The sequence below is a fragment of the Alligator mississippiensis genome, chromosome 6 (assembly GCF_030867095.1).
Source record: "Alligator mississippiensis isolate rAllMis1 chromosome 6, rAllMis1, whole genome shotgun sequence".
Classification (NCBI taxonomy): domain Eukaryota; kingdom Metazoa; phylum Chordata; order Crocodylia; family Alligatoridae; genus Alligator; species Alligator mississippiensis.
In genome coordinates this window covers 70,925,176-70,941,243 of record NC_081829.1, presented here as the reverse complement: position 1 = coordinate 70,941,243, position 16,068 = coordinate 70,925,176, and the positions used below count along the sequence as shown (strand labels likewise).

The 16,068-nt window shown below is 40.5% G+C and overlaps 1 protein-coding gene across 10 annotated transcripts in view; it reads right to left on the bottom strand.

Annotated features, from left to right (window-relative positions):
• The window catches only part of CPEB3 (cytoplasmic polyadenylation element binding protein 3), a 180,756-nt gene that overhangs the window by 9,988 nt on the left and 154,700 nt on the right, over positions 1-16,068 (bottom strand). For all 10 annotated transcript variants that reach the window (XM_019484225.2, XM_019484226.2, XM_019484227.2 and 7 more), the window contains 2 exons: positions 7,551-7,669; positions 4,956-5,070 (listed from right to left, as the gene is read on the bottom strand). In XM_019484225.2, coding sequence (XP_019339770.1) covers positions 4,956-5,070; positions 7,551-7,669 — 234 coding nt within the window. The remainder of the gene's footprint in view (positions 1-4,955; positions 5,071-7,550; positions 7,670-16,068) is intronic.

Below are 16,068 nucleotides of genomic sequence, written 5' to 3'. Positions count from 1 at the left end.
AAACAGAAAAGGAATTTAAAAGTTATACTGGACAAAGAATAAAACCTGAACTTCTGAAGTATACTAAAAATGTAACAAAAATGGCAGAAGTAATAAGGAAAAATTTCCTGAGATTCTATCTTGTGTAACAAGCAGTATGTCATTAACAGTTATACTTCATCCAAATGTCAAAGTTAAACTGTCAATGAGACAATAAGAAAATGCAGGCATTGTTTCCATAAGTATTGTATCTTTATATTTGATGGTATACATTTCCTGACAAAACAGTAACCCAGTAGTCGTAACAAGAAAAATATAAATATAAATATATTTTCTAGTTTATCATTGTAAACATTTGATCTTAGAATCATATTCGTTTCCTTGGGCTTTTGCATTCATTTTAAAGTAGGGGGTGGAGGATGGAAGTCTATCAGCTTGCAGTTTATGAGCTCCAGTCCTTGAAGCCATCTAGGTCCACTAAATTTATACATAGTCAAGTAACTCCTGACCTTGGTACCTTACAGTTTAACTGTATTTTCACGTCAGGATGTATATTTCAAATGTTCTTGAATTTGGTAAATGGAAACTACAATGGTGCAGTTGTTACTCGTGTCTGCACTCATTCTTCGATGTTTCTGGTTGGGAACCAATTGATGCAGGTCAGAGGTGTGCATGCATACATTGCCCTAGAATTTCAGGTAGAACAGTAATCTTTCAGGCACTGAAATGCTGTGCCTCCAACATCAGGTTGTAGGAGTAAGCACCTAGCCAGTATGCCTCACACGGCAGGTGGGGGTGAGGTGTGCTTGCATTCATGTTTTGGCAATCCCAGGCAGTGGGTGACCTGTGGTTGGGGGTGTGTTCACTTTTCTTCTTTCCCTTCTCTCCTCAACATGACTTCAGTTAGCTTTGATAGCCTAAAACTGACCAAAATCTGCAGTGTGCTTGCCTGATTTGGGGTTACTTGAGAAAGAGGAACTGCCTAGAACCACATTTCCAGGGCTAGTGGGGAGGGGGCACGATGAGGGCCTTTAGTCAAGTAGTGAGCAAAGACAAAGCTAGTTGTTAGAAAGATAGCTTTTATTGAACAAGCAGTGCAAAGAGGAGCTCACTGATTTAAAAGAAAAGCTGGGGGGGAGGGCAGACAGCAGAGTTCTGGATGCCTACCAAAAAAGAGAATGAATGTCATTTTAAGCCCTTTAGCTTTTCAGAGATTTTGTGTGATAGTTACCAGATCTGAATTGTCAGACCAACAACTTCAAATAGCATGACCTAAGCATCCAAATAACGAGATGAACTTGAGAGTCATTAGACTGCCCACCCCCCAAACTCTTCCCAAAAAGTTCCTCCCCCAAGTATGAGGTGATATCAGCACGGAAATGGATTCTGAAACAAATGAGCATCTTCACCTTCATCTTACTCCTTACATGCATCTTACTCAACTCCTGCTTATCATGTTTTCCTCTGATCCCCCCCTTCTCTGCTGCTGCCCCTCCTTCCCCCAATTACCTCTCCAAATGTTTCCTTCAAGTTTACCACTGCACTCTGAATACCACAGCCATGCAGTCCCTCCTGGCATGTTAAAAACCTAGCAATACCCCTGCTCTTTTCAACTCCACCATCCTTATCACACACCAGTGCCTCCATTGAACATCCCTAGCATGCTCTAGCACGAGAAGTGCTCGGTGCAAAGAGTTCCCGCCATTCGTATTCAGATTTGCGCCACATTATTGGCCGATTCTGAGTAAAGGCACACGTGGCAGCTAGCTATTGGCTTGCTAGCCGTACAAAAGGCTTGGGTGGTTTCCGCCCAAGTCGGAGAGAGAGGAAAACTGGAGAGAGAGAGAACTCACCAGGAGGAGGAGACTTCGCGCTGTGTGAAGATCTCTAAGCGACGTGGACCCTTACGGACCCAACGTGCCTCTCTTAAGCAGGCAACAGAGGTCTGATCAGCCTCTAGCCTCTCCCCGTCGCCGAGTGCAATCCTAGATGTATCCCTTTCCTATAAACCCAAGCCGGATCCGCAGAGCCTTAACAACTCCGTGGTAGAGGAAACCGAACCAAGCCCGCGGAGCTTTAATAACTCCGGGGAAGATTATTATCATACGAACCCACAGAGATTCAGCCACTCCAGAGGGAACCGAACCCACGGAGCCTTAACAACTCCGGGGGAACTGAATCCACAGAGCCTCGACAACTCCGGAGAAAAGAGCTGACTTGTCGTAATCCTCCAACAGGGATTCAAGCGGAGCTGAGCCTGGAAAGCTGTCCAGCCTACACCACTACCATCTTTTGGTGTAAGTAAACAATCTTTTAATCAACCACAACGCGTCTCTAATCAATTCTAGTTCGCCGCAGTCTTCTCTGGCCCCGCGTGCCCAGACTGCTGCCCACAGCCCACGTGCGCAAAGACGGGCCCCGGCTCGCCCCCGATTGGCCCGCACATGTTGTTCCAATGTTTACCTTGTTCAGCGCACACAAGGCTACCCAAGAACTGAAAGCAGCAGCTACATAAGAGGTGCAACAGACAATAGTGGCCAAAGAATTCCAAACCTGGCCCTTGATCTTTACAAGATAAAAACTAATTTTATCAGTGGTGACACTTCTGGATGTACCCCAGTATCAGTATGTACATAGAAATCGATTACAGAAATCACTGATCAGTACAACATGCATAATGCAGTCATTCCTGCAGAGGACAATATTTCCAGAATTGGACCTTTAAAGTAACTATCAAGCTAAAAATCTATCTAGACTTTGCTGTTTAGGTTAAAGTATACCATGACAGCAAAAATGCTGTTTTAAAAACAGTTTCCTAATTTGTAGTCTGAAAATTACCCTCATGTTTGGCTAAGGATGCGGACAATAAACAAGTTACACTGAACTGAGTCAGCAAGATCCACAGTAATTTTCATATGTCCATTATGTCTCAGGTAACTCGAAGCTAAACCAAGGTGTTTTATATTCAGGGGTAAACTAACTGCTCAATTACCACTATTTACCTTCTACTTAATGTGGGATAGAACAGATGTATAAGACAACTGTCATGGATTAGACAACATATGGCAAGTACTTGCTTCAACTTAGTATAGCTTGTCTGTTCACACCCTCAAACAAAAATAATTTGACAACACCAATTTATTGTATATAGTTTCTAGCCAGTTTCACTTTTAGATTCTTATGCATTAGCGCACTACAGGAATGTTCAGATTTATATTTCCCTATCATGTTTTCAAATCCAAACAAAATTCACTGAAATTTGGTCACCATTGTAGTAAATGTCATATAATTATTTTTCTTTAAACTAAGTCTATTACTTGGAGCCCCAAAAATATTTCTATAAGACTATAATGCCTCAGCGCTAATATAATACAAATCATCACATTAATAAGATACTGTTAAACTCTACACTGGCACCAGCTAACATAACTTGTTCCCATATTTAGGTTCTATGAAATGTCAATTTTAAAAGGTCTAATTTGATTTTGGTTTACATTTAGAAGTCCCCTACATTTCCAAGCTACAAGGATGGTTATAGCGCTTCTGAGGTCCTATAGAAATCCAGTCATTTGGGCCCCTTTAAATGAGTTGCTGCTTTTCCCTACTTTTAAGATTATACCACGTTATTTTATAAAAACGCATAAAGCATCTACAAAATAGGACAGATTAACTGTGTTTAAAGTCAGCCTTGAGCAGATCTATTCTTTACAAGCTTGAAGGGGCAAACACAGTCTTTTGTGGAGAAGTAGAGATGTACCCTTTGGAAGAGTAAAGAGAAGGTTAAGACTAGATGACCTATGAAGGTCCCCTCCAGTCCCACTTCTCTATGACCCTTAAAAAACAAAACAAAACACTACAGCAAACAAAAACACCTCTGGTTCCACATTGGGAGACAGCAAGTTCTTCAGCCTGTCCATGTCAGCTCTAGCTGAATTGCTGTATTGTGCTAGTGCATGAGAACCTCAAAAGTAAGACTGGCTACCAGTCATTTTCATTATCCAAGCTAAACAAGGTTTTAAGAATGTTAATGTTTCTTGTACTAGTTTAGAATAAGAAGCCAACCAGAACCTAAAGACATAGGGAATTTTTTTTAATTATAGTTTTTAAGTCTGATATTGGCATGTCACTTTAAAGTGAGACTATATACCAACCTGTACATTTTTAATATGAAATACACCACAAGTCAGAGTCATTCTACCAAACTAAATAGAATTCCTGCTCCGCATAAGTGGACATGGAAATGATATACAACACAGTAACTAGTAGATTCTCCTATAGTATTGGAAAACTTGTAAGTCATCCTTTGACTGGTGAGCCTGTGGAGTCCTAAAAGGCAGGTCAGTCTGAAATAAGCAACCTTATTGCTGCTGTTTTGCGTTTTTGTTTGTTTGTTTTAAGAAAAATGCACATAAACCCATAAGATTCAGAGAAAAAAACCTGCTGCTTTCAAATGTCCTACACTCATTTCTAACCTTAAGTTTAAAATTTTAGTGTAGTAGTAGGAGAATCTGCATAGTCTTGCTTTGGAGAAGTTCTAATAAATTCACTATTTAAAAGGCATTTTTTTTTCAAATATGAATTACAATATAACAGGTCTAAAATATAAAAACATCTAAACATATACAATTAAGGTTTTTTAAGTGGCATGATAAGAAATAAAGTACATCATACTTTCTAATTTTGAGATGACTTCTAATTTTAGATGCCCAACTTTAAAAAAAAAAGTTGGATTTCCAGATGTGCTGAGCAATCACAATTCCAAATAAGATAACAATATGGCTTTAATTAGTGGTTATTTTGAAGGTAAAAAGTTTTATTTTTACTCTTTGAACAGAAAAAGTGGATATGCTGGAAAAGTAATCCACATATATTGTGAAAAAATTCCTTCAAAGCAGACAGAATATCTTTGCCTTAGAGTATTGACCCAGGTGCTGACAGCATGGTCCATCCTATCTTAAATTTCTGTGCCTACTCACCAGCTCGGAGGGGGCGTGGAACTCCCCCAACAAAGATGGTTTTTCTTGGGTCCAAAGGCTGAGAACCATCCATTACAAAGTCACTATCACTGAGGTTCCAAGGTCGAATTTGCACCTGAAAAAAATTTGTTGATTTTGTCTTTACTTCATTGCTAATTTCCCTTACTTAAGTAATCAAAATGAGAAACAACTTGGGGGTATTTAAGATAATATATTAAGGCCAATTAGAATAAAGGGCATATATGCTATGCACATGTATATTTTTTTAAATAAACTATCAGAAAAATTATGGGATACAAAAGTGAAAACAGTACAAATATACCATATTATCTATCCTACTAAGTATTTGTAAAGCACAACATAGTGTTCATTTGAAAAAGGTAAACAATGTATCACTTCTAGAGACCATACTTGAGTTGATTCCCTCAGGCATTCATCTAGTCCATTCTTTCCCAGTTTGTCTTTCCCACATTCTTCATTAAAATATGTAAATAGACATTTGGAGCTTTATCATGTATAGTGTGAATTTAAGGCTGCAGGTTGGACATTCAACTTCCTTTTAACTGTATGTGGCTTTTCACATGTTTTTAAAAGAACTGATAAAAGTAGAGGAAGGAAGTCCAATTAATTCCTTCACTTCAGCTAAGAGGTTTGGTTAAATGGAAAGACATTTGCTTAGTCTACTTAAGGAGCCAGATGGGCAGCTGAACTGGGAGTCTTCAGATTGTACAGAATGAGGCATTATGCTCAAAAGCCATTTGGATGAACCTACTCACCCTTCCAACCTGCCGCATGAGACACATTTGACAGCATATTTAGTATTGCAACTGAATTGCTATTTCCATTCATCCATGCAAGTTGCATACTCTTCTCATTCAAATAAGCTATTTGGAATCTTTTATCTGAATGTCCTTAATGACTATTCCAGAAGAATTGTGCATACAGTATGATTTAATTACAATACATAAGAGCCACCTTTAGATAAAACCTAAACTCCCAATCCTGCAAGAAATTAGGCATGTACGCAATTTTGCTTATATGATTAGCCCCATCATGTGAATTTAAATGTCTTCAGGATTGGTGCCAGGCTCCTTAACTTTCTCATTTGTAAAGCATTTTAACCACTGGAGCAGGCAATAAATATTTGTGCACATGGAATAAGCAGGCAGTCAGCAAATGGCTGAAATTACATTTGGAAATAAGAACTACATACCCTTGATGTTTAGAGAAATACATTACCATGACGGTCTAAAACAGACTACTACTATTTTTTTGTCCTGGTGCCTGTAAAAAGTTAAGCAGCAACTCATTACGAATAAAACCAGTCTTAAAAATTAGTCTAACAGATCCCTTTCTGTTTTTAAAATGTCCAGATAAAAGATTAGTAATAGAGAATATGGAAGTAGTTTTCTTATAGGATTTAACAGAGACAGCAATTCCTGAGTGTCTTTGTACTGTCCTAGTAACAGTTATGATGAGAACAGGTTAATTTGTTCAATCTAATATTCAGCCTCTATTCTAGCTCAGCTGTTAGTGAGATTGGACTAATATTGCTAAGTGGAAGTCACATAACAGTTCCTGAAGCAAGCAACAAAATTATCTAAACTCGTTTCTGAATCCAGACTAAAGGTGAAAACCTATTTTTTTACATGCAAGAAGTTCCATTGTTTTTCTTCTGCAATGCAACTTTACTTTCCAGATGATTAGAAGCATGTTATTGATAGCAGTTGGCTCTTTTCCAGCAATTAATAGGTTCATTACAAGTAGAGACAATTAGCCAGCCAATACCTATGATTGATAGGGAATGGAAATAAGCAAAGTAATTCTGGACGAAAAAGAAAAAAGGGAGAACTGGGGGAAAATATTAAATTAGATATCCAAGGCACAATAGATTTGGAGTTAAATAGAGCAAAATATATTTGGTTTTCTGTAGCAATGAATTTATGTATATAAAAAATGGAAGAATCTAGTTAAAATTTGATTTGCTTGTGACTCAGCAGAAATGCACTTTAGATGTTTTTCTTCCATATGGTATTATCTCACCCTTCGCCTGTCATCAGAAGAGCCTAACTGCATGCTTCTCATTGGTTTTAAATAACACTCCTTTAGAAAACCAAATCTGTGTCAAAGCAGGCTTGCTAAAGAAAGTGAAAAGTCTGCAAGATGATGAATTGCTTAGCAAGCACATACAGAATTGAAAGCAATGAAGAGATTTCATGAGGTATTGGCACCAGTCTCTAGATTAAAGAGTTTTCTATTTCAGTTCATAGGACATTTCTTTAAGAAAAACTTAGTAAAGTAAGAATTAGCCAAAGTTTTTGTTACAGATACAATTGTAACAGGGCATTCTATTAGCATGAAACTGAAAGTAGCAACCTAAACAATAATTAAACAGCATGGCTATTATTAGCTTCTGGAAAAATAAGTTTTGATAAAGCAAGAAGGTAAGCCTGTTAAGAATCAGCAAAATAATCAGAACAGTTTGAGGTGGGAGCCACTGGATAAGCAAATTGCCTGTAAATCTATTTGCTTTAAAACTGAAGAGGTAAAAAGCCAGTGAGTTGGCAGCTATGGTGCCTTGTACATGCTGCTTACTGGTTTGTCCTTGATGGTGGGGCTCGACACACACAGGTACAGTTTCCCGTCTTCTTCCAGACAGGCATCTATAAGAGCTTGTACAGAACTTTCTTCTTGGAACAGCAGAAAGGCATAACCTTGGAAAGGACAAAGACACAAACACAAAACAAAGAGAGGTGACTTTTTACCACTTGTTTTTTCAAGAAAGAAATTTTTAAAAAAGTCTCAGGCTGTGACTAATATCTAAGAACTGTGAATATATTGCAAGTTGCACAAGTTTGCCTCTCAGCAAAGTGTTCTGCTACAGGCCTTTGTCATGCTCCTCCATCAACACGAAACACATCATCCCTGGACCGGTCTATACATACTATAACATTCAGGGTTCATTCACCTGATCCTCCACCATTACTTGCTTACAGTTTCCCCAAAAAAGAGTCTTAAATGTGAAACTGTAAAAACTAGAAGTCATCTAGACTGGACTGTATTAACCTGGGTCTTAATAAGGGCTATGGATTCTTAGCTCAATATCTGAACAAGCCATTTACTTTGGTGTTCTTTCAAGTGTTAACTGTCTTGTTTTGTTTAAGGGATCTATTTGTAGCAGTGTTGATCTGAGAAAAAGAGAAGCATAAAACTCTTGGTTCAGAGGTGATATCTTTTATTACACCAACTAAAAAGTAGCAAAAAAGTCTGTCTTTGCAAGCTTTTGGGCACACGTACCCTTCTTCAGGCTGAAGAGGGATCAAAGATTGTCAAAATGCTCTTAGGTAGAAAATAAAAGTTCATTTTGCACAGAGGAGATAAAAGCTGGAAGTGTACTCCCCTGGGTCTGAGAGTCCTTTCGTGTAAGTGTTGCTCTGTGATGTGCAGATAAGGCTGTCTTCATCCCTGGAGGTGTCTGATGTCAGAAGCAGGCAGGGAAGTGCAAAAATCTCTCTTTCTTGTTTAGCAATGAAGTTTATTTTTCTTTTTTTTGGAAATATATATTTAGCCATTTTTGGAAAAATAAACATCATTGCTAAACAAAAAAGAAGGATTTTTGCACCTTCCTGCCTGGTTCCGACATCAGACACCTCCAAGGAAAAAGACAGCCAGGGCAGACCCTGTGGCCATGTGTTACGGCCCCAGGCCCCAAGCCCCAGGAACTGCCCAGCTGGGCAGCAGCCCCAGCCCCAACCCTGCTCAACTTCCCTCCCTTCCTCCCTATGGGGCCCTCAATTCCCCACCCTCTACAACTTACTGGAAGGAGCTGCATTCCAGGCTGCCTGGGGCCATGTGCGTATACATGCACAAGGTGCTCCCTGCCTGACTGCCCTCCTCCTGCTCCCTCTCAGCCCCCTGAGGGATCACTGCAAAACCCACAGTTTTCTCCAGTAAAATGAGATATCTGTGTTTGCCTTTGGTAAAAATCTGTGGTTTACTCCTTTTTTCCCCATGGGAAATGGAAAACCTGGATCCCTGGATATAACCTCTGAACCAAGAATTTTGTGCTTCTGTTTTGTTTAGCAGCTGATTTAAACCAGTGATTCTCCACCAGGGTACCATGGCACCCCAATATCCTTTCAAGGGTGCCATGCAATATTAACACTATTAAGTGTACAAACGCGATCAACCCAGATATTTCAAATAGGAACCCATAGTGTTAAAAATACTCTGACCTGTTCTGGTCTGTCTTAGAACAATTCTGCTGTTGCAAAAACCTATTATTTTTGTGTAGTAAAAAGTGAGTGAAAAAGGGCTAACATTTTCCAAAGTGTGTGGAGCCAAATGAGAGGTGCCTTGAGTCTAAAACCCCCGAGAACCACTGATCTAATTGATCCCCAATAACACTTTGCAGCCTCCCCTTCCTTTATACCTTTCTCTTCTATTAAAAAAAAATATTTCTGCCAGTTCATTCGTAGCATCTGACCAAAGTCATAATTGCCTACAAAAGCTCATGCCTCTTTGAAACAGTTGGCCTCTAAGGGAGATTGTACATGTGATGGTGGGGCCATGTATACATGACACAGTGATGAGAAACAAGTCATTTGTCTAACAATGGCATCACCATGTACACATGCACAATTTTTTTTGTGGAAAAATTTCTTTGAGCATGGCAACTTAAACCAATGTATTTAAAAACGGAGCAAATTGTCCCATTGTGGATAAAAAAATTGTGCTCATGTATGCGTCACATGGGTGTGCTGGTGGCCGGAGAAGGCAGTGGGGATGGTGCATGGGGCACTGGAAGTCCAGACATGCTCAGGGAAGCTCAGGTTTAGTGGGCTTCCAGCACCCCATGCACCATCCCCATCACCTTCTACAGCCACCAGCACACCCAGCCACTCTCATGCTGCCTTCCCACTGGATTGGGTGCTGTCTGCAAGGTGGGACAGCACCTGCCCAGGCAGCCCCAGGGGGCAACACTGCCACAGAGGAAAGCACTGAGCCCCTGCAACCTGGTGGCAGCTCACACAGGCAGGCTTCATGAGGGGTTGGGGGAAATCAGGCCCCTCGTCGTTAACAAGCCTGCCCCGATTGGAGTACCAGCAGGCCATCATTGTTCCATAATAGTGATAGCAGCTCCTAAACTGAAAAGCAGTGGGTCACGATTAAAAACCCACCATTTCAATGTAGTGTTGCTAAACCACTGCCCCCACTCCCCCTCCTGCCCATGTGTACAAGAGCAATAAGGCCGCATCCAGATGTCCATGGAGAACCAAACATCTATGTTCAACTACCAGTGGCACGCCTTATACTGTTATCCTGGTTAGTTATCCCTGGGGAATGCCAGTGCCACACGCCCACTTGCACACAGCACATTACCCTGGGAGGGGTTGGAGAAGCTGGAGCCAGCAACTGTGCTGGTCCCAGTAGCCTTACCTGGGATCCTGGGAGCTGGGGAAGCTGCAGTCACATTGCTTCTGCAGCTGGGAGGCTGGCCAACAGCTGGAGTGTGGCTCCAGCCGGCCAGCCACCAGTTTTGGGTGGTGCATGCTGCCTCCATGTGCACCGCCCTGGTTTTTTTTGTCCCTGGGATCTCCCAGGGTCCAACTGCCTCCCGCCCCTCCCCACGCTGCAAGGTAGCAGTGTGGGACATGCCTGAATGTGCAGGGTGTGGCACCGCAGATGAGCACAGGGCCACATACCACACAGCCGTGCATCCAGAAGCAGCCTAAAGGTTGTAGCTTGCCCTACCTTCTAGTTAAAAGAAGGTAATTTTGAAAGAAACCTAATAAATCACTGAAAGTGTTTTTAGCAGAATATATGTGGTTCATAAGGTACTTGAATTTGGACCCCTACTATCATACTTCAAATCAAATTTTACTGTAGCTGAAAATACTAGGATAAAGCGAGCTACACTATAACATAAGTTGAGCCTCAGATATTCCAAATATATACTGCTAATAGTTTCAGTTTTGGAATGAGAGAGATAATTGTTTCACGTTCTAGTTTCCCCTAAACTTTTTATGTAAGACTCTTACAAGGAGATTGGTCAGTTTTTATGTTTTCTACTTTCACATAATTACAAAACTTCTATTTATCAGGTATCCAGGTTGTAGCTGTATTGGTCTAGGGGAAAAGGCAATCCGCACTTGTAGTAGAGATGATATCTTTTATTAGACCAACAAGATTTTTGCAAAAAAGCTTATTTAATTGCAAGCTTTAGGACACAAACACCCTTCATTAGCCATTGGAGAAAAGATTATAAAAGTTCTCCTGGATAGAAATGGAAGTTCATATTTTATAGGATTTTTGCAAAAACCTTGTTGGTCAAATAAAAGCTATCACCTCTACAAACTTTCATGTATGTTTCCATTGAAAACAACAAATATTAGGCTCATCAAAAAGTTCCCTAAGCTAGATCAAGAGACTACGTAAAAGTTGCAGATGGTAACGAATAGAGCTGCCCATTAGAGGTGCATTTCCTGTAAAATGTCCAAGACATGCTCCACAATTACTCGAATTCCCACAGAAAGCTGAAGCACTGCAATGGGGACCAACCTTTTTGGCAGGCATGCCACAAATTAGCCCTGTACCTTTCAAGCACCATTCCAACCCCCTTCTCTGCCAAATCTGCTTTGTTTTCTGCTCACTGCCTTTTTCTCTCTTCCCAATCTGCTGTTCTTGCCCTACCAACCACTGTGCTGTCTGCCCCTTGCCCAATCTGCCATGTGCCCCACACAGGCTGCCCCTGTCGCTTGTGGCACACCTGTTGCAAGCTGGTCACCCTTGAAGTACTAGATCATTTGGACCCTTGGACCCCATCCATCTTATATACCGCCTCTCTTCACAGTTCTGCAGTAACTATAGTCAGCTTGTGGCCTACACCTATTCTCAGACTTGTAATTCTTCGCACCCTTTAGTCCACCAAATGCAAAATATAACGACCTGCCAGTTGCTCTAAAAGATTTCCTTGCCAGGTTTTATGTGGGAGGCAGAGCTAAAGAGGGGCTTCAGTGGAGTATTGTACAAGATAGAGACAACTTTCTTTGTATTGTGACTTCAAATCTTGTACATGCAGTATGCAGTAAAATTCTTGAAATCAAATTTTCACCAGATGCTAAAAAAACATCTCTTCTCTCTAAGGACTAATCTCCCTACCAGCCTTCTTTCTAATGCCTACTGTCTCTAGAGTGGAACTGATCAAAGCAAGATTGTGCAGTGTTTTTGTAATCAAAGTGTAATCAGCAGCAGCAAAGACCAGACCTAAAACTTCACCTGGCAAGGTAAATATTTCAGAAGTACACAGGCAAAATTTGTCTGATAATTTGTTGTTAAAGTGAAAAAGATTATTACAAATATAGCCACAGTAGTCCTGTCTGGCCTATTGAGGCATCCTGCAATTAAAACCTACTGATAGACTCCACAAAGTTCAGCATAGCAAAGTAAACTAATTGGGCACTCTTTCAAGATCAACTTGTACAGAAAAACAAATATTTCAGAATTCAGTTTAACACAACCACTCTTGATAGACAACTTAGATGTGAATGTCCAGACTTCTAAGAGACCATAAAAAACAATTCTATCAAAAGCAACAATCCAATGAATAAGAAATGTTGATAAATCTCTTAAAGAGCCCTAAAAGAGTCCCTCTACAATTAAACAAATTACTTTGAAGTGTAACCAAAAATCACATTGAGAAAGAAATTCACTTTCAGTAACCATCACTGCTGTAACTGCATTTTATTTTCAAACATGCAAATGTTATTTTTATTTTGTCATTCACCATCCCAATTAAAGCCATCTTCCATTTGGCAGTTGATTCAGCCCTATCAAATGCCCCAAGTCAGGAAACTGAACACTGAATGAGACTACAGAACCCCCTCTCTGTGCCTTCTACCATTAACAGACTATGATCTTATTTCATAGATCTATTCAATTCCTGCAGTGAGCAAGTGAGTGGTGTTAAACTCGTAGGATGATTTCAGCATCCTGTGCACTGTGGTCTTAGAAATAAATGGAAAGCATTAAAAACACTGAATCTGACCAGTATTTCCACACATCATTAGATAACCTCAGAAAGTTCAGATATTACCATAAGCTAAGCACAGTAAAACCGAGGCACGTATTCTTATCTTGTGAGAGGATTCTGGCTTGCAAAAATGAATGTCTGAACATTCTTGTAGTATGCTTCGATGTGCATACTTGCTGAGTGAATCTCAGGAAGCATAGAAAAGGTTACAAATATAAGTACCGTATATCCATGTGGTAGCTTTATCGAGGCACCCATAAGCAAAACTAATCTGAAATACCTACTACGTAAAATCAACATCAGGAATGAAGTAATGATAATTAGTCAATTCATCAGGAAATTTTGAACATCAAACATTTTATTTAAGATTTGGGCAGATGTTTCGGATGACTATCTGAATCTGTCCAAACAGCCAAGAGATGGCAGGAGCCAGGCTGCCTATACTGTACATAGAGGTCTGGGGGACATGCTGAGTTGCTCAGGCAGCAGAGGAGGGGGATGGGGGAACAGGGCAGTCCCCAGCACTGTGATCCATGCAGCTTTTGGCCCCTAGGTGCCCTGAAGTTAGACAGTCCTGAACTAGCTGACTAGAGGCTTGCACTGCATGCAAGTCTGGATAAGCCAATGCCTCATCTTTCCCTTCTATCCATGTGACCTGGAGAGCAGGTTACTACTAGCAGATAAGGAGGCTGCAGGGGACCTCCACAAGAAAGACCAGCATAGTTGCATGGAGTTGTAGGCACACTGGAAGGTAGAGCTAAGATCCAAAGTCTCCTGCATAAGATGGAGAAATGGTTCGAGAATCCATCAGATGAGATTCAACAAAGATAAATGCAATCCTGTACTTGTGAAAGGATCACTGCATGCAAAAATACAGAGTGAGGAATGACTGGCTAGGTTTTAGTGCCACACAGATTGATTTGGGGGTTACAGGGGATCATATGTCCAACAGAAACTAGTGCACTCTTTCTGCAAAGAGCCAACAGCATACTTGGGTTGCATTAACAGAAGCATCACTTAGAAATCAAGAAAAGCAATTACTCTGTTCTATTAGGACTGGTGAGGTTTCACATGGAGTTGCGTGTCCAGTTTTCAGCCCCAAACTTCAGGAAAGATTTGGACAAATGGAAAGAAACCAGCGGAGAGTGACAAAAATCATTAGAGGCCTGGGAAACATGACTTATGAGGAAACGCTGAAAGTACTTGAATAGTTTAGTGTGAAGAAAAGAAGACTGAAGAGGGATTTGTAAAAAGTCTTCAAGTACCTGAAGGGCAATTATAAAGAGGATGGAGACAGCCTGATCTCTGAGCTGTAGGGAACAGAACTACAAACTATGGCCTCAAGCTGCAACAGGAAAAAAAATAGGTTGGAGATTAGGAGGAACTTTCTGGCTATGAGGGTGGGGTGGTTAATCATCAGAACAAGCTACCTAGGGAAGTTGTAGAATCTCCATCCTTGGACATTTTCAAGAGCAGTTAGACAGATACTTGGCTGGGATGGTTTAGGTAAGGGTGACCCTGACTTGAGCAAGAGGCTGGACTTGATGACATCGTGATGGCTGGAATTTCATCTCTTTCAGCCCTACTTTCCTATGGTTGAAGGGACCATAGGTGGTTGACTTCCATGAACTTGATCCAGTCAAGCACCTTCTCCAAAATGGTTCACACAGTATTTTAAGATCCTGCTGAGATTGCATGTCTTCCCAAATTACTGAAAGGGTTTAGATGTCCAAAACCTCCTGCTAATAAAACTTCAGCCTGCCAACTAGCCCCGCCCTGACGCTCCCTCATGCCTCGGCCATCCCCTCCCTGCAGGGCCTCCTGCCAGCCCAGCTCCATGTGCTGCATGTCAATAAGCTTTGGAGCTTATTGTTTCAGAGTTAATTGCTCCCAGGCACACATTCAAAAGGTATGCCCAAGAACAATAAACTTCATGCGCAGTAATAACATGTAAAGATGTGTCCACTTACTACTAAAGTCCACTACATAAGGAGTTATCCTCTTTTAAGTCATGTTGTTTAATGTTGCTCATTTTTATTCTACACTAACATCCAAATTAAGATTTCTGTGATAATCATTACTCCCAGGGACTCCCAGCAAGAAGTTTCATTTTCATTTGAATGGAACCCTGTGGCAGAAAATGTTCTGTGAACTCATGGAACGATGTCAAAGGTAACTGGAAATATGCATGAAGACCAGTTTCTTCATGCAGAAGCCAACATTTCATGAGGAAGATTTAGATCCCACAAAATGCAATTTAAAAATGAGATATCAAATATAGCTTGTATCAAAAGAAACAGAAAAAAAGAACTATTCCAAACATGCCTTTTGATCAAACCCTAGCATTGTATTTAACATGCCACATGTACCTTCCCCACCAAAACTGGCCATTTAAAATTGGGATGCATGTCTTAAGTAAGGAAAAAAATTACCCTACTTGAATGGAAACAGGAGGGACACTGGAATGGTGGCAGCAGACTGCACTCAACATTGGCTCAGCAGGGATGGAACCCTCCAACTGCATGGATCACATCTTATTCAGGGGCATGTGGTATGCAAACACTATGACACCACTGTAGATACCAGCATCTTTTTATAATTATGGCAATACGCATTTAAATTCTGAATTTAGATACATTGTCAAGGTCCAGGCCAGGAACATGCCTTCTAGGAAATGTTACCACAATGTATATATGTGAGATCACGTTGGTTGTTAGGCAACAAAAATGTGCTAGACATGCCCTGTGTGGTAATCTTCAGCTATAAAACAAAGAAAGTTCATTTGTAATATATCTGGTCTTCTTGGACCTTCAGACACACAGACAAGAGGCCATATTCAAATCCACATCCACGTAAAGTTCAACTGAATGTCTGAACTATAAATAGACTTTGAGCTTCGGTTTAATGATGCCAAAGTGTCAGTGCTGTTTTCAGATAATCTTTTCACCTAAAATAGTAAAATCTTGAGAGAAAATTCAAAAGAGTAACTGACATATATTTCAACAATGACAGAATAGATTCCTCCTCCAAATCTGATCCTCAACTAAAAACACAGGACAGGACTTATATTTGGACATTAAT